The sequence below is a fragment of the Lathyrus oleraceus genome, chromosome 3, assembly GCF_024323335.1.
Source record: "Lathyrus oleraceus cultivar Zhongwan6 chromosome 3, CAAS_Psat_ZW6_1.0, whole genome shotgun sequence".
Taxonomy (NCBI): Eukaryota; Viridiplantae; Streptophyta; class Magnoliopsida; order Fabales; family Fabaceae; genus Lathyrus; species Lathyrus oleraceus.
Window position 1 is genome coordinate 131194979 of NC_066581.1, and position 23698 is coordinate 131218676.

General features: G+C 36.5%; 1 protein-coding gene across 1 annotated transcript; it reads left to right on the forward strand.

The window, feature by feature from the left end:
• The first annotated feature begins 20259 nt into the window (after positions 1-20259).
• On the forward strand, positions 20260-23047 carry LOC127125770 (uncharacterized). The gene is made up of 12 exons (XM_051054593.1): positions 20260-20474; positions 20555-20774; positions 20852-20928; positions 21005-21123; positions 21398-21509; positions 21597-21713; positions 21817-21908; positions 22028-22094; positions 22203-22284; positions 22365-22456; positions 22538-22681; positions 22778-23047. The coding sequence occupies exons 1-12, from the start codon at positions 20289-20291 to the stop codon at positions 22922-22924; spliced, it is 1455 nt and encodes a 484-aa protein (XP_050910550.1). The 5' UTR covers positions 20260-20288; the 3' UTR covers positions 22925-23047.
• The last annotated feature ends 651 nt before the right edge of the window (positions 23048-23698 follow it).

Genomic DNA, 23698 nt, shown 5'->3' on the forward strand with positions numbered 1-23698 from the left:
TTTCTCGAGCTGTGAGTATCTTGTTTCACAGTCGGTACCTTTTTGCTAAGGTAGTATATGGCATGCTCTTTTCGGCCAGACTCGTCATGTTGCCCCAGCACACCCTATTGGATTTTCTAACACGGTCGAATACATGATTAGAGGTCTTCCTTCAACAGGTGATAGGAGATACTTCTTGATTTTGTCAAAAAGCTTCCTGACATTCATCATCTCTTGACTGTTCTCAGTAATTTGAAGATGGGTTTGCAAGTAGCAGTCAAATGGGAGATAAATCGGGCGACGTGGTCCAGATTCACAATTTCGATCGATGCCTCATGCGGCTGAATAGTCCTTTCTTCTTGCAGTAGTCTGGCAAGTTCTCAGGTACTTCACAATCTTCCTCACTTCCATCCTCGGCTTGGTAGATCGGATTTTCAAAGTCATAATGAACAGTAGCAGATTATTACCAACAGGATCCAGAGTGGATATGAATACGCAATTTGTTACGTGAGTGTGTGCAAGAAAACATAGCTTTGTTTAGAAGATGACAGGAAAGATAAAGAGCGCAATATTTGAATGCAAAAAAAATCCATTGATTCATTGAATGTGAATATGCTTATGAAAATGACAAAACATTTAACCAAATTTGATACATTAGATGAGCAATAACAATTATTCCTGACTAAAGGAAATCGGGATAGTGTCTTCAGCCTTCCCATTATTGAGTCCGTCACCAATTGTTGGGAAAATCCAGCTATCCAGGTTGCAATCGCTATCAGCATCTTCTACAGCATTAACAGTCTCATCTTGATTAGGCAGAGGAGCAGTGATGACAATAGGAGTCTCCGGAGGATCAAATTCAAATTCTCCAGCGTCGATCATATCCTGAATCTTATTTTTCAACAACCAACAATCGTTTGTATCATGCCCGGGGCTATCAGAGTGATATGCACACCTGGCATTGGGATTATAACTAGGAGAAGTAGTGTTGGGTTTTACAGGAGGATCTCTGAGGGTAATTAAATTTGCTTTTAGCATACCCTGCAGTGCTTGTGCTAAAGTCATATTGATCTTCGTAAACTGCCTTCTTCCCGGGTTAATGTGACTCACAGATTTCTTGTCCTTTTTCTTCTCGAGCAAGAGAGCCTTCAGTTCCTCCTGCCCCTTGGATAAGTTCAAGATCATCTCCTGGAGTTGAGCATTCTGAGCATGGAGATCTTTGACAGTTTGTTCGAGGTCCATTTTTCTGTTTGGAGTAAAACCGTGAGAACATTGATCCCTTAGAATACCTGTTATGCAATGTTATGCTATGCAATGTATGAAATGTTTTCAAGGACTTTTGGAATTTAACTTTGCATAAACTACCAAAAAAAGGAAACTTTTTTTTTTTTTTTTTTACAAAATAGAGCAAAGTTAAATCCCTAAGTCCTCGAAATGGTTAGTTCAATGCCATGATGTTATGATGATGTTATGATGTTATGATGTTAAGTAAATAACAAGCACAAGCAAGTCACACAACCATCATTCCTAAGTTTTAAGGCTTGCATGAGTTCCATAGGTAAGTACCCTCCCCACTGAAGTTTGGTTGGTTCAACCTGTCCTAGAATAGTAACCGGGTTCTAGAAGGATCTCAAATCATCGACCTTTCTTTAAGTCCACTTCAGTGCAACACCAAGTGGTTGACCAAAGCTTCCCTAAAGTCCAATCTCAAAGAGTGTAGTATCGAGTATCAACCAACCCCAGTCGGAACCGAAGCCAGTTATCTCACTACTTTCTAATGGCTAGGATGAGTCAATTAGGGTTCTAAAGGTCTGGTTAATGCTTTGATGACACCACGCGAAAGCCAAATTTTTCCTCAAGTAAACATGAGGAACATCAGGACATCCAAAGTGTCACATTAACCGTAGCCATCATTTTAACCATTCCAGTATACGCCGGATAGTCGCGATGATCTATTGCTACTTACCTAAGGTACACTAGATCCGGGTGTAGGATCTTTCACTCAACAATACCCTTAAAAGAAGGAACAATTTGAAAACATAAATGATTTTTTAAGGTGACCTCTCTTTATGTCCCCAGCAGAGTCGCCAGTTCTGTCATACGGTGAACTGACTTTTTGTGTTTTTTTAATCGCAATGTCGCGGTTAGCAAGAGTCGCCACCGACTTTTCTTTTATCCAATAAGGAAAGGTGGAAAAGAACAGGAAAGACCTTAATTTAGATTCTTAGGTTCGGGAGGTACATTATACAAAGGGAAGGTGTTAGCATCCTTTGTATCCATGGTTATCCATGGGCTCTTAATTGCTCAATCATTTATGTTTTTCTAGTTTGAAAAAGTGGTTGAGAAATGTGTAGGAAATGTTTTGAAAAGGAGAATTTAACTTTGTAATGATTCTTGAATGAATGTATACAAAGTGGTTATCTCGTTTAGTTTTGAAAATAGTTTAGAAAAATATAACTCGACAATGATTCTAGTGCGAATGTATGCCAAGTGGTGATTTTCTAATGGAGGTTTTGAAAGGTGTAAGGTGTGAAAAGTAGTTTTAAATTGTGAATAAGCAATTAAGAGTTATACCTATCCGAGGTCTTTCCGGGCATTTCCTATCCTTATGAGGGTAAAACTGTCCTTACTATTGAGAAGTAAGCAGTTTTATCCTTTGGATGTAGAAGGGTCATCGAAGGGTCATCGATTGGTCATTGAAGGCAACAATTGTGAGGATACCTTAGCATTCGAAGGGACGATCATCATTTAACCGTAGGCTACACCGAAGGGTCATCGAGGGACAAAGGCAACATTCGAGGGACTATGATGATTTAACCGAAGGGTCACTGCTAAGTGTATCCCCACATTCGCGGGACATGACCATAATACCGTAATCGTAGGGTAACAAAGAGAGGTCCAAGATCGCATATTAAAAGGCAATGTGTTGTAATTACTTAGATAGCCGTAATCAAGTAGGTAATTAGGTCCATATTAAAATCAATACATTAAGATCAATTAAGCCATTAGAGTGGATCTTCGCCATGAAATGAATACATTAAAATCAATTGAGTAATTCAGGGTGAATCTCCATAAGGGAATCCCACACATAAAGTCGGATACCTAGCCGGCCGTTTCCTCGGGAATATGTAAACCTTTGCATAATTCAACACACGGGTTAGAGCATCAAAGTAAAGTACAATTGAAAATTGCATTACAACACAACAGTCATAATCTCAGGCCAAACGATGCAGAATTATAATAAGTCTTGGTTAGATAGACATAAGGTATAATAGAAAAGAAACAAAGCAGCCCCTGTCCCGTTCGCCTCTGCTTCGCCTGGCGAAGGCTCAGCGAATGCTCGCTACAGGCTCGCTTAGCGATGTGCTAGCGAGCGGCCACGGGTTTGGATTTTGACAGCAGCATGACCTCCTAAAACCTGAACTTGTATGGCACTTGATTACAGGAATAGCATGGACAAACATTCATGATATTCAAGCATATTTAAATTCGCATGTGAAATCAAATTACATATTCGAAACTTCAATCATGATACTTTATGTATATAGAGATTACCGATTAAAAGCATAAAACAATAGCGATGCGCAAACCTGCTTGCAACTGAGCTGCTATGTTGGAGAGACTGATCACTTTTGGTATCGGATGGAGTTGGGCGGCGGTAGCTTCGGAGCGGAGGAGCGGCCTTCAGGGTTTCTTCACTCGGAACTCTCTAAAGTAGCCTCCAGGGTTTCTGTGCCAGGGTTTTCGTCCGTCTTCCCCCCCCCCCCCCCCCCCCTCTTCCTCTTATTTTTTCCGTGACTAAAGCTTGGCTATTTATAGTGCTCTTGTTGTGACCTAATGGGCTCAGAATGAAGCCCAGAAATTCTGACATTCGCAAGCTTCGCTAGGCGAAGGAGTTGCTCGCCTAGCGAGCAAGCTATTTTGGGCTTTTACTGGATCTGGTGCTTCGCTGGGGCGAGTGTCATAACGAGGGGTTCGCTAGGCGAAGGAATTGCTCGCCTAGCGAGCAGGCCAGTTTGGGCCATTTTCTGGATTGGGCCTATTGTGAGCTGGGCTTTCGTCCCTTGAAGACTAGTGCCTTGCAGAATAAGTCGGAGTATCTTGAAAAAATGTTTTATAATATCAACGGGCAAATTTTGGGGTATGACATCATGCCTTCATTAGGCTTCAAAGCAGGAGCACTGGGTTTGGTTTGGTAACTTCCTTGCCTTTCCATTTACGACCATGCTTGGTGGGCCTTTTATTTTGTTTCTTTCCATTTCTGATCATCAAAATGGACTTCCCTTTTGACTTCAAATTCTGCTCAACAATTCTTAACATGCCAAGCAGTTCAGGAAGAGTTTTGTCCATATCATTCATGTTGAAATTAAGGACAAATTGACTAAAACTCTTTGGCAAAGATTGCAAGATCAAATCAGTCCCAAGTTCCTTTATGAGGGGAAAACCCAACCTCTCAAGGTTCTCCACATACTCAATCATCTTGAGCACATGGGGACCTACAAGGGCTCCCTTAGCTAACTTGCCTTGAAAAAAGGCTTTTGAAACTTTAAACCTTTCATGCCTTGCCTGCTCTTGATAGAGCATCTTCAGGTGTCTGATCATATCGAACGTTGTCATGTTCTCATGTTGCTTTTGCAACTCCGAGTTCATGGTAGCTAGCATGAGGCAAGCAACTTCATTGGCATCATTGACATGCTTCTTATAAGTATCTCTTTTTGCCTTAGGTGCAAAACTAGGAGGTTCCTATTTAGGAACAAGTTCCTTCAAGACATACAACTTTTTATCATGCTTGAGGACATCAATCATCCAAATCGTACACACATGATACCAAATTTAATTACTCATTTATTATTTAATTCATTATGTCTTTTAACCATATTAATACAAAAAATAACCAGCTATTAGATGCATGGTTTAGTAAGTGGCTCTGATACCACTGAAGGAAAATTGCGATAAAAAACGCAGCGAAAATTGATTTTTTTTCCTTTAGTGATCCTTACAAATGGGCATGATCAGTGATAGAAATCGTTACCTCTTGTGGTGATTGAAACCTTTGATGCAAATCTAAGAAGTGATAACGAGCATTGAATGGTGACAACGCCTCTACTCAGTCCACACGAACGGATTCCTTTAGTCTCAGTGCTAGCTGCTGCAAATGAAGGCTTTGAGTGAGAGAGAGAGAGAAAGAAACGAAATTTCATCAAGTGAAACGCTTCTGCAAGCTAAAAAATCCCACTTAAGTGTATGTGGCAAATATCTTATTGTATACCGAAAATCATTAAGCGCGTGGTATCTTACCATATGTCGTATTCTACTTAAGTGCACCACACCTTACGATGTTCTACAATTCACTTAAGTGCACCGTACCTTACATTGTTCCTTATTTACTCTATCTCTCATCAATCCGTCCTTTTGTGTGTGACCTTGTAGGTTTTTGCGACATCAGAAATTATATTAAATCGCGTATTTAACATAATAAACAGTGAGCGGCATCTAGAAACACATCACTGCTACCCAAGACACGCAAATGTCATGTGATTTGACAAATCCCTTTTTGTGATAATACTTGTGTGCACAATTTACCCTTTTTGCCCTTATGTCTATATTGAACACAAGGCATAGACCGTGTCATCCTTGTCCAGTTCAATATTGGGCCCTTAGACATTTATCCTGTTACGCAGGATGGGCAAATTCCATCTAGGTCACTCATGTCCCTCATCATGCTTCATGGAGTACCCATCAACTGTCTTTATGGTCATCCAGTTACGGACAATGTTTGATCAGTAATAAAGCACTCGACTCTACATCTAGGGTCCATAGTGGTTTCAGGTCGAAGGGTGGTATACACCATTATCACCATAAGAATAACTTATGACACTTTGCATAACATTCTATATAGTATTCTCATAGCGGGTCAATTCAGTATAAATATTACTCCTAATATTCATACGTATGTTTAAGACTTGATAACTCCTTATCCATGATCCATGAGATGTGGTCATCAGTCTATATACATAATAGTCTTAATGATTTAATATTATCCCACTTCTCAATAAAGCTCGACTACGGATGCTCTAAGAATATTGTCCTTATGTTTAATGGGATCTCATGATCAAGTCACACTTGATACATTAAACGGACTAGCTATTCTAGGGACTTTATTAAACAAACATAATAATGAAAAAGCCTTTTATTATTAATAAATAATTTAATACAAGTACCAAAAGTATTGGCCTCTAGGGCTTACACCAACACAAACCCCACTCACTTTGGTATCCATGTTGATGAATCAACTATTGGTTCTAACATTGAGTCAGATATTGAGTGTATATCCTTTCTAGATAGAACCCATCACCCCTATTCTGACCAAACACCCCTTCAAACCAACATTCGCCCCACTCCCTTGTGATCTATTGACTCAGTTTCAAGGTGATGCTGCTGGTAAACTCAATGCTCTCTCTGAGGCTTATGCTTATAACACAAACCTCTCTGAGGTATGCACTCTGATCAATAACTTCAGAAGTTGGATTGAAGTAAGTTATGAGGAGCTATAAGTTTTTTTCTTGAAGGAAGCAAAGAGGAACTTCCATGCCATACCCACTGGTATAGTTGAACCTCTTCTACAAAAGGTCCATCCAACACTTCTGCTTCTTACTCATTCTGTGACTCCACCTCTTTCTCCGGTTCAGGCTCCCTTGGTTATTTCCGAGCCTTCTCTAGAAGTTGTTAGTGTCTTCGGTGCTAAGAAGACTATGGTTATTGACGAGTTCATTCTGGAGAATTTTGGGCGTCTGATGGCTGCAAATTTTGAAGTGAAAGAGTAACTCAAGCTTCAAGGTGAGAAGACAAATAAGTTGACGGATATACTTGGAGAACTCTTATCAAGACTTCCACCCCATCCTAAAGCCTAGTTTTAAAAACTTTGTGTTTATTTCATTTCTGTTCTGTGTATTCTCATACTTTTTGAATGAAATGAAAATTTTATGTGTGCATGATTTCTATTTATACTTTGTCTTTTATTTCTTTTTGAATGATGATAAAGGGGGAGAAAAGGAATGACTGATTTTGATATATCTAATTACATTCTGAAACCCAAACATGCTTCTAACTTAGTTATTATTTCTGAGAACTTTGTAAAAGTACATCTTTCTAACAAAGTGTTTCCGGAACAAGGCCCGTTCAGGTTGTGATCTATGTTCTAGTGAACTTTTGTTGTGAAATCAGGCTATGAAACTAGTTTTGTCTTAGACATAAGTTATACTATCAGAAATCTGAAAGCTTATGTAACCAGGCATATAAAAGCTCTGACAAATCATGTTTTGTGACGAGGCTCATAACCAGACTCTCTTACACTCAAACAAGGACTCTGTATCAGTTAATTTTGTACCTAAGTTGATGCATTATGGGAAGTTACTTCATCCATGTTCACAAGACTTATGTCTTATGGGAAGATAGCAATCAGATGTTAACCAAATGTATTACTTTCTGAAAGAGAGTAACTACTAGGCTTTTTCCATATGGGACGTTAATTCTTTCATGTTGATTATAATGTTTATAGGTGTTAAGATTTCTTTTAAGTCTTAAATTCAAGGGGATCTGGCAAACCTAACTCTGAAATTCTATGAAAAATGAATTTTTAACAATATAAAATCCAGGGGGAGCTTACAAACATCGCTCTTATATTTTTATGTGATTAAACCAAGTAAAAATTGTTCATCAAAATACATTGTTTTGTCATCATCAAAAAGGGGGAGATTGTTAGAATAAGATTTGGTTCTACATTGTTTCTTAGAGAATAATTTTGTACATAAATGGTTTTGTTGTCTAGTGTGTAGATTTTGCTAACAGGTTCTAACTCTGAAGCAATGGCGTGTGACGTCATCAGATTATGGAATTAACACACTCTTACTTTGAGGAGATACAAGTGATTTACAAGATGCTGTCAACTTCTAGAAATCTCTTAGACAACGGTTCTTATGAATGTTCGTGTTAAAGCTTTTGACTGTGACTCTGATTGTTAGAGCCTCTAAAGGTTTATTTGCCTTCAAGATTTTGCGCTCAAGTTATGAAGACTCTGAAGAACAAGATCTGAAGACTCTGAAGACCGGGTTCTGAGGAACTATGTCAAAACTCTGAAGACCAAGGTTCTGAAGATTTCGCCAACCTGTCTCTTGATCCTTCTAAGCATGCTTCAACATAAATTTATCAGAAATCTCTGAAGTTTAGAAGATAAGACCAAAAGGTTTTGCATCAGGAAAATAGTACACAATACAAAATCACATTTCCTCCACTACCCCTGATTTTATGGGCTAATGATTGTACTATTGTACCATTTTGTCAATTGTACGCAAGCCGTTATGAAAGAGACAGATGCATTTCAGTATTCTAATTCTATCCTTCAATAGATCTTTTTCTGCCTATACAAATGAGACTTGAAAATTTGAATAAGTTGCCAATTCACATTACCGAAAAATGCTTACGATTGAACATACACAAGCTCTTAGTAAATATTATTTTTTGTGTATGTTATTTGTAAACGCACAAGAGTTTTTGCTTCTTACTGTGTGAGAAATATTCATTGTATTAACTTGTGTTAATTTTCTTTTTATAAGCATTCTTTGTAAACACAACTTGTAAATCTCAAATCCTTTTGAGTGGTTTCCTTGAGTGACTAGGTTTTAGTCAAATAGATTCGAGAAGACAAGGACAGTTTGTCTTTGTGGTGTATGTAACCAGGTTATGGTTATAGTGGATTAAGTCCTTCTTGAGAAGGTAAAATCACCTTGTTAGGATGAACTAGAGGTAGCTTCGTTAACAGCGAACAAGTATAAAAATAACCTTGTTATTTTTCTTGTTCATATTATGGCTTTGTTGTGTTGGTTTTGAAAAATATTTTGTTTTTAGAAGCTCAATTCACCCCCCTCCCTTTTCTTGTGTTTCTTGCCACCTTAATCTATTTGGTTGATTGTCAATAAACTTACTAAATCGGCTCATTTCATACTGGTTAAGACCAGTTATCCTTTGCAGAAGTTAGTTGAGTTGTACATTAAGAAGATTGTTAGCTTGCATGGTATTTCGTCGAGCATTGTGTCAGATAAAGATTTGAGGTCATGTCGAAGTTTTGGAAGAGTTTACAATAGGCATTGGGTACTAAGCTGAAGTTGAGTTCTGCTTATCATCCATGGACAGATGGTCAAATGAAGAGGACTATCCAATCCTTGGAGGATCTGTTGAGGGCTTATGTGCTAAAACAAAGAGGTGATTGGGATAGCTACTTGTCGCTAATTGAGTTCACTTATAATAATAGTTTCCACTTAAGTATTAAGATGGCCTCGTTTGAGGCATTGTATCGTAGGAGGTGTAAGACACGTCTATGTTTGTATGAATCTGGAGAAAGTGTGGTGATTGGACCTGAGATTATGCAATAAGCTTTTGAGAAGATCCAGATGATCCAAGAGAAGATGAAAACTTCACAGAGTAGCCATAAGAGTTACTATGATAAGAGGAGGAAAACACTTGAGTTCTAAGAGGGGAACCATATGTTTTTATGAGTTACTCAAGTAACCGATGTTGATCGAGCTTTGAAGTCTCGAAAGCTCACACCACATTTTATTGGTCCATACCATATCTTGCAGAGGAGGAGATGTGACCTATCAGATTTCCTTATAACCATCGTTTTCTAATACTCATGATGTGTTTCATGTGTCTCAGTTGAGGAGATACATTATGGATCTGTCTCATGTAATCCAAGTGGACGGTATTCAGGTGAGAGAGAACTTGACTGTTGAGGCACCGCCCATACAGGTAGAGGATCGAGAAGTGAAACAATTTTGAGGTAAGGAGTTTGCGTTGGTGAAGGTAGTGTGGGGATGACTAGCTGGTGGAAGCATAACTTGGGAGTTAGAGAGTTAGATGAGAGATTCATACCCGACTCTATTTCCTTTAGGTAATTTTCGAGGGAAAAATTTTTCTAAATGGGGGAAAGTTGTAACACCCCAAATTAGATTAATTATTTTAATTGTACTATTTAGAATTTTATTTGATTAATTGGTGTTTTGATCATTTGTTGTATGGTGGTGGGGGTAAGTATCATTGAAGTAGAGGTATAAAGAGAGCAAGAGTTTGGTGTGATTGTTTAGACTTAACTAGAATTTTAATTAATTATTAAAGTATATAGTGTTTTATTTGAATTAATTATATAAATAGTAAAATAATAAAATTGAGCCATTTGTGAGATTTGGAGAAATATATGGGAGCAAGGAGTTAGAGAATTGGGGCAATTGTGTGAATTAAGAAAGTTAAGGGTTAATGAGGTAATTGAAAAAAGTGTATAGAAAACCCTAAGGATGTGTTGGGAGTAAGAGAAAATTAGCCTAGTTTTCCAGTACGTGAAATTTGAGTAAAAAGGTAAAAGGAGAGAAAGAGCATAAACTAGGATTTTGAAGCAGGAACCATAGAGATTGCTTGATTCATCATCAATTATTGCAAATCTAAGGAAATGGGGGGAATAACCTTCAATAAGGGCTTATACATGAGGGGTAGGGTATAGAAGTCCTTACCTCCAATAGGGATGATCATTATGATGAATTTTGTGTTTGTCATTCATGAGTTTATATTCTCCTGGTTTTATTGATATAAAATTAATGTGAATTGATGTTTGAAATTATGTTTGTGTATACATGTATGTTTTCCACCATTGTTGTCTTGATGTATTGTTGATTTAGATGTTAATAGATGATAAAAACCCATATGTTTTCATGTACAATGATGTATGGTATGTTTTGCGACTGTCAGAGGTCAAAACATGGGGTTTGGGGTCTCATGAACGGTTGAAAAACAAGAGCGATCACATAAAATTGCGAGCAATTTGGGATTTTCTGGCCTCTGCTACGGGTCATAGCACGTGTTACGGGCGGTCGTATCAGCCATTTGGTTTCTATACCAGAGGCGTTCCCAAAAAGGGAATTTTGGGTCGGGGAGTGCTACAGACGGCCGTAGGAGCTCCCTGGATTTTGTACCAAGTGAGATGTTTTCGAGAATAACTTGAGTTTCGTGACTCCAAATGAGACGTCGTTCGAAGCATTGGGAAGCTAGCCCGTAGAGCTACCTCATGAATTACTTGATGATGATGTTTTTAATAATTATATTATCTTATGAATTGAGAGTGTGACATTGCCATTATGTTTAAGGTGTTATTTATGACTATTGTGTTGTTGCATGTATGCATAATAATCTAATTGAGGGGATTGATTAAATATTTGATTTGCACTCAATCATATGATGATTTGAATTTTATGATTGTGTTTGAGATGTAATCCATAGAGGGGATTACTAGAGTTGCCAATGCATTATGTTGGGATCATAAGAGGGGTCTTAACACATTGATTTAATGATATGTTGATGCATCATACAAGTTGTGTCAAGAGACATGTTAGCTAGTCCAGAGAGGAGACTAGTGGCTTGTCTCAAGCTTAAAAGAGGGGGCTTGGAGCTCAGAAGAGGGGACCCAATTATAGAGAGAACTGAATATTGAATTGGTACCACATGCATATGTATATAGTTGTACAGTCGAGTTGCATTGCATAATGAATTATATCCATGGTTTTTTAGTTGTGATTGATTGATGAGTTAGGGTGTGAGATTGTGATGAGATATAACGTGAATGAAATTGCTGGAGAATGTTGTGTTATTATCCTACCTTGCAGTATATGCATGTTATTATTATGTATGATTTCTCACCCCTTTGTTGTTGATGTGTTATGTGTTACTCTTCGAAGTACAAATAAGCAGGTAATTGAGTCGCTGCTTAGAGTGGAAGGATGATGAGAGGCCTTTTATTCCTTTTTCTTTCTCCGTTTTAGTTTACGTGCTCTGATATGTAATACTGGGAAACACTTGTGACTTCTTGTCTAATCTTTTGTTAGAGAGTTGTTGTATACTTTCATTTTTTATATTATTATGTTTTGAGGAGATTTCATTTATGAGTTTGATTATGCTATAAAGTGCATTTGAAGTTCAAATGATTTAGTTAACGCATGCTTTATTATGAGAATTTCCGCTGCAATGATACTCTAAGTGAAGGTGAGCATGCGATGACACCCTAAATGAAGGTGTTGATTGGTGTTTTTATTTGATAAAGTGTTAGAGGGCATGCATGTTTTGAAAAGAGAATGTCTTACATCCTACTTGATGGTATGAATACTCTGATTTTAATGTATATTTATACTGAGGAAAATAGGGTGTTACACTATGTAGCAGTATAATTACAAAAGGCCTTTCCTACGACGATGCCCAAAGGGAGATATGACGGACTCTCATTCACATATATTGCCCACTATTGAGAGAACATCACGCTTCAGGTAGCCCTAATACCTTATCAACCCTATTATCCTCCTGCACTCTACCAGCGGCGACCACCATACAGGACCTCTCACAACACGTGAGTCGATCCCTCTGATAACCTCAATAAACACCATACAGTGCTTCTCGCCTCGGTGGACAAACCCTCACCTACCAAATCGTAATATTCCTACTAAGGTCTCTGAGTCTCTCTTCCCTTGTAGGAGAAACATACACCGTTGTACTTTTTAAACAATACAAATGTCATGCTAACCATCTAGATCAATCTAATGGTTGACCGCATCCCATGTTGTTCCACACGAGTGCAATTACCAATATTTTATCTTATTTAAATAGGAAAATGCGCCACTTCAGAAGGATTCAAATCCTCTCTCATTCAAATACCACTTTTTCAATCTCATACTAAGTTGAGCATTGGAGTGATAACCTTGTAGGTCATCCCCTTCTCCACCGCATCAAAAGCTCAAAACCACCGCAACAAATTTTGAATTGATACTTTTCGATCAACTCTAGATCTACCATGAAAAAAGTTAGCTTAAAAAGGAAACAATCCACGATTATGGCCGCTTCCTAATCAATTAGATCAACAAACTAATTGATTAGGTTAACCTATAAAATAAAACCCTAATAAGCAATGTCACTTAATCGATTACAAGACTTCCTAATCTATGAGACATTACTCACGCCTTAAGCGTTTGGACAACAAGTTTTTGGCATAGTATTTTATCATATAAGTGTTATTTTGATTCTGTCATAGAAGTATGTTTTTGGCATAGTACTTTATCAAGTTATAAGATATAATCGAAGGAGAATGTTTAATTGGTGTCAAACAGAGACAAAACAATTTTACATCCTCAACTTAGTTTAGAACATTGATTTTCCTCACAAAAAAGTGTAGGCAAAATATGAGTGATAGACCGGATCCGCTTTTCCACCCCTAATATAAATTATTTTTATAAACTATCTTAAAGAATTTATAAAAAATATCATATGATAAAATCATCCCAACAATATCATAATACTTATATCAGTAAATACACTCATATAAGATAATTCAAACAACCTTAATTTATTAGTTCCCCTTCTCGGCTACAAGTTTTTTTTAGGATAGTTTATAAAACCTTGGCCAAGAGAAAATCTGTTTCTAATTGTAATTGTTTGATCAAGGGAAATATTTGTAACTATTACAACTTAGATGAACAAGTGATTAATAAGTTGATCAAACAATTTGTCACTTAAACAAATAGTTGATCGATTCCACAAGTCAACCAAGTTTTTCCAGCGTGTTTTGGCCTTTATTCAAGTGTTACAGATTTGGTTATGCATCTTGCCTTTAGTTTTGATGATAACAATGCATTGTTTCTTAGAGAATAATTTTATACACTAATGGTTTTGTTGTCTAGTGTGTAGCTTTTGCTAACAAGTTCTAACTCTGAAGTAATAATATCCGATGTCATCAGATTGTGGAATCAACACACTCTGACTCTAAGGAGATGCAAGGGTTTTACAAGATGCTGTCAAGTTCTAAAAAGCTCTTAGACAACAGTTCTGATGAATGTTTGGGCTAAAGCTTCTGACTGTGATTCTGATTGTTAGAGCCTTTGAAGGTTTGTCTACCTTCAAGATTCCGCGCTCAAGTTATGAAGACTCTGAAGAACAGGATCTGAAGACCAAGTTCTAAGGAACAATGTCAAGACTCGAAAGACCAAGGTTCTGAAGATTTTGTCAACTTGTCTCTTGATCCTTCTAAGCATGCTTCAACATCATTTTATCAGAAGCCTCTGAAGATTAGAAGATAAGATCAAAAGGTTTTGCATCAGAAATATAATACACAGTACAAAATCACCTTTCTTACACTACCTTGATTTTGTGGGCTAAGGATTATACTATTTACCATTTTTCCGCTTGTATGAAAACCGTTATAAAAGAGACATCTGCATTTTAAGTATTCCAATTCTACCTTCAATGAATCTTTTTATGCCTATATAAAGGAGACTTAAAGATTTGAAGAAGTTGCTAATTCACGTTACTGAAAAACGCTTACGATTGAACATACATAAGCTCTTAGTAAATATTATTTTCTGTGTATATTCTTTGTAAACACATAAGAGATTTTGCTCGTTACCGTGTGAGAAATGTTCATTGTATTAACTTGTATTAATCTGTTTTTTAGAAGCATTCTTTGTAAAGACAACTTATAAATCTCAAATTTGTTTGAGTGGTTTCTTTGAGTGACTAGGTTTTAGTCAGATAGACTCAAGAAGACAAGGACAATTTCTCTTTAAGGTGTCTCTAATCAGATTATGGTTATAGTGGATTAAGTCCTTCTTGATAAGGCAAAATCACCTTGGTAGGGTAGAGTGGAGGTAGTTTCGTTAACAGTGAACCAATATAAAAATAACCTTGTTATTTGTCTTGTTCGTATTGTTGCTTTGTTGATTTGGTTTTGAAAAAAGATTTTGTTTTTAGAAAACCAATTCAAACTCCCATTTCTTGTGTTTCTTGCCACCTTAATCTATTTGGATGATTGTCAATAGACTGGCTCAATTGGCTAATTTCATACTGATTAAGATCAAGTATCCTTTGTAGAAGTTAGTTGAGTTGTATATTAAGAAGATTGTCATCTTGCATGGTATTTTGACGAGTATTATGTCAGATAGAGATCTGAGGTTCACGTCGAGGTTTTGGCAGAGTTTGCAAGAGGCGTTGGGTACTAAGATAAAGTTGAGTTCTGCTTATCATCCACAGATAGATGGTCAAACGGAGAGGACTATCCAATCCTTGGAAGATCTATTAAGGGTTTGTGTGTTATAACAAATAAGGGCTTGGTATAGCTACTTGTCGCTGATTAAATTCACGTATAATAACAACTTCCACTCAAGTATTGGGATGGCCCCGTTTAAGGTGTTGTATGGTAGGAGGTGTAGGACACCTCTGTGTTGGTATGAATGTGGTGAGAGTGCGGTGATTGGACCTAAGATTATGCAACAAACTTATAAGAAAATCCATATGATCTAAGAGAATATAAAAGCTTATCACAGTCGCCATAAGAATTACCAAGATATGAGGAGGAAAACACTTGAGTTCCAAGAGGGAGACCATGTGTTTTTTAGAGTTACTTCAGTAACCGATGTTGATCGAGCTTTAAAGCCTCGAAAGCTCACGTCATGTTTTATTGGTCCATACCAGATCTTGCAGAGAATATGAGAGGCGACCTATCAGATTGCCTTACCACCATCACTTTCTAATATTCACGATGTGTTTCATGTGTCTCAGTTAAGGAGATACATTTCGGATCTGTCTCATGTAATCCAAGTGGATGATATTCAGGTGAGAAAGAACCTGATTGTTGAGGCATCACCTATGCAGATAGTGGATGGGGAAGTGAAACAATTGTGAGGTAAGGATATTGCCTTGGTGAAGATAGTGTGGGGATGACCAGTTGGTGGAAGCATAACTTGGGAGCTGGATAGTCAGATGAGAGAGTCATACTTGACTCTATTTCCTTCAGATGATTTTCGAGGGCAAAAGTTTTCTAAGTGGAGGAGAGTTGTAATACCCCAAATTAGATTAACTATTTTAATTGGATTATTTAGAATTTTATTTGATTAATTGGTATTTTAATTATTTGTTGTGTGGTGGTGGGGGTAAGTGTCCTTGAAGTAGAGGTATAGAGAGAGCAAAAGTTTTCTGTGATTGTTTAAACTTAACTAGAATTTTAACTAATTACTTGAATAAATAATATTTTATTCGAATTAAATAATATTTTATTCGAATTAAATAAATAAATAGTAAAATAATAAAATTGAGCAATTTGTGAGATTTGGAGAAATAGATGGGAGCAAGGAGTTAGAGAGTTAGGGCAATTGTATGCATTAAGAAAGTTAAGGGTTAATGAGGTAATTGAAAGAAAAAAAGTGTGTAGAAAATTCTAAGGATATGTTGGGAGTAAGAGAAAATTAGCCTAGTTTGTCATAACGTAAAATTTGAGAATAAAGGTAAAAGGAGAGAAAGAGAAAAAGTTAGGATTTTTAAGAAGGAACCATAGATATTGCTTGATTCATCATCAATTACTTGAAATCTATGGCAAGAGGGGAGAATAACCTTCAATAAGGGCTTATGCATGAGGGATATGGTGAAGGAGTCTTTAACCTCCAATAGGGAGGATCATTATGATGGATTTTGTGTTTGTCGTTGATCAGTTTATATTCTCCTGGTTTTATTGATATAAATTCGTGTGAATTGATGTTTGAAATTATGTTTGTGTATACATGTATGTTTTACACCATTGTTGTCTTGATGTATTGTTGGTTTAGATGTTAATAGATGATATATGTTTTTATGTACAATGATGTATGGTATGTTTTGTGACTGTCAAAGGTCAAAACTTGGGGTTTGGGGTCTGATGAACGATTGAAAAACAAGAGCGATCGCATAAAATCACGAGCAATTTGGGATTTTTTGGGTTTTGCAACGGGTCATAGCACATGCTACGGGCGGTCATAGCAGCTTTCTGGTTTCTATACCAGAGGTGTTCCCAAAAAGGGGATTTTTGGCCGGGAGTGCTACGAGTGGCCGTAGCAGCTCCCTAGATTTTGTACCAAGTGAGACGTTTTCGAGCATAACTTGAGTTTTGTGACTCCAAATGACACGTCGTTCGAAGCATTGGGAAGTTAACCCGCAGAGCTACCTCATGAACTACTTGATGATGATGTTTTTATAATGATGTTTTTATAATGATGTTTTTCTATGAATTGAGAGTGTGACATTGTCATTATGTTTAAGGTGATATTTATGACTATTGTGTTATTGTATGTATGAATAATAATATAATTGAGGGGGATTGATTGAATACTTGATTTATAGTGAATTATATGATGATGTGCATTTTGTGATTGTGTTTGAGATGTAATCCATAGAGGGGATTACTAGAGTTGTCAATGCATTACGTTGGGCTCAGAAGAGGGGTTTTAACGTATTGATTTAATGATATGCTCATGCATCATATGAGTTGTGTCAAGAGGCATGTATGCTAGTCCAGAGAGGGGACTGATGGTTTGTCCCAAGATCAAAAGAGGGGGCTTGGAGCTCAAAAGGGGGGACTCATGGGTTCAGAAAAGGGGACCAGGTTACATAGAGAACCGAATATTTAGTTAGTACCACATGTAAATGCATAGAGTTGTATAGTCGAGCTGCATTGCATAATAAATCATATCCATGATTGTTGAGTTGTGATTGATTGATGAGTTTGGGTGTGAGATCATGAGGATATATACTGTGAATAAAATTGCTTAGAGAATGTTGTGTTATTATCCTACCTTGCAGTATATGCATGTTATTATTGTTTGTTATTTCTCACCCCTTTGTTGTTAATGTGGTATGTGTTACTCTTCGAAGTATAAATAAGCAGGTAATTGAGTCGCTCCTTAGAGTGGGAGACTGATAAGACGTCGTTTCTTCCTTTTTCCTTCTCCGTTTTAGTTTACATGCTCTGATATGTAATACTGGAAAACATTTATGAGTTTTTGTCTAATATTTCATTAGAGGATTGTTGTATACTCTCATTTTTTATATTTTTATGTTTTTATGAGATTTCATTTATGAGTTTGATTATGCCACAAAGTGCATTTGAAATTCAAATGATTTAGTTAATGCATGTTTTATTACGAGAATTTCCATTGCAATGATAGCCTAAGTGAAGGTGAGCATGTGATGACACCCTAAGTGAAGGTGTTGATTGTTGTTTTTATTTGATAAAGTGTTACAGGGCATGTATGATTTGAAAATAGAATGCGTGACATCCTATTTTATAGTATGAATACTTTGATTTTAATGTATATTTATGCGTGGGGAAAATAGGGTGTTACACTATGTAATAATATATTTGCAAAAGGCCTTGCCTAGGGCGATGCCCTGGGAATCACCTTAGGAGAAGACGACGACGTGAGGCCTCCCAAGGGGATGTATCTCCTCGCTCATAAGTCTTCCTCGCCCACGCAGGAAAAACATGGAATGAGACATGTCTTGGATAATGGGAAAATCAATGTCATTAACTAACCCACGACTCCCTTGAAAATAGGGATTCAGCAGTCCACCTTTGACTAGGTGGACGACAACCCTTTCCAAAAAAACCTAGGCCCACGAGGCCTCTATAAATACACCCTTTTCCAAAGGGAGAAAGGAAGAACTCTCATTCACATATATTGCCCACTACTGAGAGAACATCACGCTTCCGGTAGCCCTAATACCTTATCAATCCTATTGTCCGCCTGCACTTAAGTAGCGCCAACCACCATACAAGGCCTCTCATCTCACGTGAGTCGATCCCTCAGATAAACTCAACATACACCGTACAATGCTTCTCGCCTCGGTGGACAAACCCTCACATATCAAATCGTAATATACCTACTAAGGCCTCTGAGTCTCTCTGCCCTTGTAGGGAGAACACACACCGCTTTATTTTTTGAACAGTACAAATGTCATGCTAACCATCCAGATTAATCTAATGGTTGACCGCATCCCATGTCGTTCCACACGCGTGCAATTACCAACATTTTCTCCTATTTAAATAGGAAAATGTGCCACTTCAGAAGGATTCAAATCCTTTCTCATTCAAATACCACTTTCCAATCTCATACTAACTTGAGCATTTGAGTTATAACCTTGCAGATCAGCCCATTCTCCACCTCATCAGAAGCTCTGAACCACCACAACAAATTTCGAATTGATACTTTTCGATCAACTCTAGTTCTACCATGAAAATAATTTAGCTTAAAAAGGAAACAATCCACGAGTCTGATTGCTCCCTAATCAATTAGATCAACAAACTAATATCAGCAAACTAATTGATTAGGTTAACCTATAAAATAAAACCCTAATAAGCAATGTCACTTAATCGATTACAAGACTTCCTAACCTATGAAACATTACTCGTGCCTTAAGCGATTTCCTAATCTATTAGGAGACATTACTCCCGCCTTAAGCGATTGGACAATAAATTTTTCTTTCTCTGAATAGTTAAAAGAAATTTTAAGAAAAAGATGAAGAGTTTGAAATAGTTTTGGCGCACGTGTGCATCACGTTAGTAATTCAAGACCTTATCTTGTTTAAATTATATTCAGTCGATCAAAATAAAAATAAAAAACACTAAACGCTGGATCAAACAAGCTTTCACATCTTTAATTTCTTTTGATTACTTGATTTAACTTTGTTTAATTCTTCTAATTGAAACTTTGAACATCTTGTTTAGTGCTTGTTTTTTGATTGATGATACTCGTGATTCATTCTTATTTGTTCAATTGTCATCATTAAACCTTTTAAAAAAAAGTTATCTCCTAAGACTAGAACAACAATAATTATTTTATAAACACCGTAAGATAGTTAATGACATGTAATATATAATTGACCAAATATAACTTTAAATTGAAAAGGTGACAAGTAAAAGGATTAACAATAAAGTCCCCATTCAGTTAAGAGTTGTGCATGGATGCGAGTTTGAATCTTTAACACTCCGGTTATTCATCTTTTTAAGAATAAAATTCTAATCATTAAGAAAATGATAAAAAAAAAATTTAAAAACCATCTGCATTAATTAAGTGTTATCTTGATTCTATCATAGAAGTCTGTTTTGGGGATAGTATTTTATCAAGTCATAAGATATAATCAAAGGAGAATGTTTAATTGGTGTCAAACTGAGACAAAACAATTTTACATCCTCAACTTAGTTTAGAACAATAATGATATTGAGGAACAAGAAACAGCTAATTAGGCGGAACTAATCACCACTCAAAGTCCTTAATATGTCTGTTATGTTTGTAATGTAGCTGCTATGCTATGCTAGATATTGACTTCACAGCCGGCTTTTCTCTTTAATTCATTTACAACTCTCACTCTCATATACCAACCAACCAATAGAAAAAAGAATAGAAGAATCACTATCTATTTTAGCCATGGATGAAGGTGGTAAGAGAATGGAAGAAAGCATGAATGTGGCATTGGATATTGATGCTAAAGATGATCATGTCTCGAAGAAGGAAGAAACACGCAATATCGATGAGCATGAGAAAGACACAATGGTTAAGCAAAAGACAAAAAGGATTGCAACACTTGATGCATTTAGGGGCCTCACCATTGTGGTTAGAACCATTGTCTGAAATCTTTGTTTGTTTGGACTAATGAATGAATGTCTAAAAGTGAATTTGTGTATGGTGTTTAGATAATGATAGTGGTAGACAAAGCTGGTGGAGTTTATCCAAGCATTGATCACGCGCCGTGGAATGGATGTACTTTGGCTGATTTTGTTATGCCTTTCTTTCTTTTTATTGTTGGTGTTGCCATAGCCCTTGCACTAAAGAGAATAGAGAAGATAAAATATGCAGTGAAGAAGATAATGGTTAGGACATTGAAGCTTCTGTTTTGGGGTATACTTTTGCAAGGTAAACAAAACTCCTCAAATTCACTATACACACATTTGTTAAGAAAATAGGTGCAATGATATAGTTTTTGAGTACAGGTGGATATTCTCATGCTCCTGATGACCTGTCATATGGAGTCAACATGAAATTCATTAGATGGTGTGGGATTCTTCAGGTATAGATTATGCAGGGATTAATGCAGAATAATCACATTTGAATACAATTTTGAATTTGTGCGTGTGAGTGTGCAGAGAATAGGTCTTGTATATTGTGTTGTGGCTCTAATAGAGACATTTACCACCAAGCTTAGACCCACTACATTGACCTCTTCTGGACGCATTGCCATTTTCAAAGCCTATAAATGGCAATGGTAAGTACTATTACACATTAAAACCTATTCTGAGTTTTTGATTTTGCTAAATTCATTGTGTTTATACACACTTTCTTCTACTTTTCTGGCATGAATTCTCTGACCATTTGAGTGAGATGAAACAACATACATTCAGTTTCAAACATGAAATATGCTTTTTTTTCGCAAGAGGATAGAAATTGAAGGAAATAATTTGCAATTCAACTTAAATTGGTCCATGGAAATTATCAAATTGCTTTAATTAATAGTATATATTTATATATGCATGACTTAGGTTCGGAGGCTTTATAGCATTTCTCATTTACATGATCACAACTTTCACACTCTACGTTCCAGATTGGAGTTTCGTAGATCATGTTATCGGTGACGAACCAAAGCGATACACAGTATGTTCACCGTCTCTCTCCAATGTCTAAATTGTTACTTAAAGCTTTCATTTTTTTTTATATTTTGTTCTTCCTGCTTTTTATTAGGTCATATGTGGCATGAGAGGGCACATAGGCCCTGCATGTAATGCTGTTGGACATGTGGATAGGCAAGTTTGGGGGGTTAACCATTTTTATTCACATCCTGTTTGGAGACACTTGAAGGTGAGTTCTGAGGAGACAGACAGATACTAGTCTTGTAAGAAGAAAGTTTGGTCTTTGGAGACAGATGAGGATAGTTCTAATAATATTGCGTTTTGTTTTGAAGGAATGCACATTCAGCTCTCCAGGTGAAGGTCCAATTCGCGAAGATGCTCCAAGTTGGTGTCGCGCTCCCTTTGAACCCGAGGGCTTGTTGAGGTTTGTCTTTGTATTTTCTTTCCTTCTACCTGCTGGTACTAAAGTATGTATCAAGATGTTCAAAGTTCATAATCTATTCATATATTAAATATATTTTAAGAAAATGTTTTTTTAACTAGTTCCATATCAGCAATCCTCTCTGGCACCATAGGCATCCATTACGGGCACGTCTTGATTCATTTCAAGGTTGCAAAATCTCACTCTAAGTTATATTTTTCACACAACAAACTTTATTCTATAATTTTGTATTTGATTAGTGAAATGCCTAAAACGGATTAAATCTTATTATGACAGGGTCATTCAGAGAGGCTCAAACATTGGGTCTCGACGGGGTTTGTGTTACTCGCAATAGCCATTATCCTTCACTTTACAAATGGTAAGATAGTGTAACAATCACTTATCAAAATCCATCTCTCAAGGTAAATCTTAACAAAAATATTCTGAAATATCCTGCAGCTATCCCAATTAACAAGCAACTTTATAGCATCAGCTATGTTTGTTTCACAGCTGGAATAGCTGGAACTGTGTTCTCTGCCCTCTACATATTGGTAGGGAATTTTCGACTTTATAGCATCATTCAAGTATTGCTTCTTTTGGTTAATCTTTAGTAAATTTTGATAATCAAACAGATAGATGTTTGGAGGTTCCGTACTCCGTTCTTGTTCTTGGAATGGATAGGAATGAATTCTATGTTAGTGTTTGTGATGGCAGCTCAAGGCATTTTTGCAGGATTTGTAAATGGATGGTATTATGAAGATCCAAATAACTCACTAGTAAGAAGAGAAAAATATTATTTCCATTATATATAGTCTCTTAATTATCATAATTTTCTGATATGTTTTCATTTTGAAAATGAAAATATGAATCAGGTACATTGGATCAAGAAACATGTGTTTGTGAATGTTTGGAACTCAGAGAGAGTGGGAACTCTCTTATATGTTATCTTTGCAGAAATTACTTTCTGGGGAGTTGTTGCTGGCGTGTTGCACAAGTTAAAGATATACTGGAAACTGTAAGAGAATATGAGAGAGAGAAGATATTGGCATTGAGTCATTGATATAGGCAAGATTATCATAATCACCTAAAATATATTTAGATCATTTGTTGTACTGAGTCCATTAAAATGGTTCAACCGAATGAATCGGGAACCGGCTAGTTTGCCAATTGGTTTGATTTTTGTTTTAATAGTCTTTTTTTGGTTAAAGGTTTTAAACTAGTGTTGAATTAGTCGAACCGTGGTTGGTTCAATCGATTTTTATTTTTAGTATTTTTTTTTAGTTATTTATGCTATTCAATTATGGTGGAACTGATTGAATCATGACCCAAAAATCTCTGGTTCTATCTTAAATCCTGTTATTTAAACATTGGTGTTTATATACACAATAATGCAAAAGCAGAGAATCAAATTTAAAAAAATAAATTAATTAAACATAATTACATATGTCAATGTCGATTTCGGACTCAGACACCTCTATTTTAGAGGGGTCGGTACTCCGGTGTACTCTACTGAAAATATTCCTAATACCAAAATAAAACTCTTTCTAAAGATTCTGTCATATTATACTGAAATTCTTCCATAGCAACCCGAAAGACAAGATTCCAAATACAAGAATCTAAAGGAAAGTTATCATTATGAAAATATGATCAAAGCATAAGATAAGAAGGGGAATCTATAATTTGTCAAAGTATGACAAAATAAGAAACAAAGCCTGTCAATAATAATACTAAAATATAGTAACAAACACAAATGTGGTCCTTTTTCTTCTCTGTCTCTCCAATTGCTGCATATG

What these genes read in the sequence shown, in the direction of transcription:
- LOC127125770 (XM_051054593.1), top strand. Translation starts at nt 20,289, where the DNA reads ATGGATGAAGGTGGTAAGAGAATGGAAGAAAGCATGAATGTGGCATTG. An exon ending in GAACCCGAGGGCTTGTTGAG is followed by an intron (nt 21,909 to 22,027) that starts GTTTGTCTTTGT and finishes TTTTTTAACTAG; the next exon opens with TTCCATATCAGCAATCCTCT. An exon ending in AAGATCCAAATAACTCACTA is followed by an intron (nt 22,682 to 22,777) that starts GTAAGAAGAGAA and finishes AATATGAATCAG; the next exon opens with GTACATTGGATCAAGAAACA.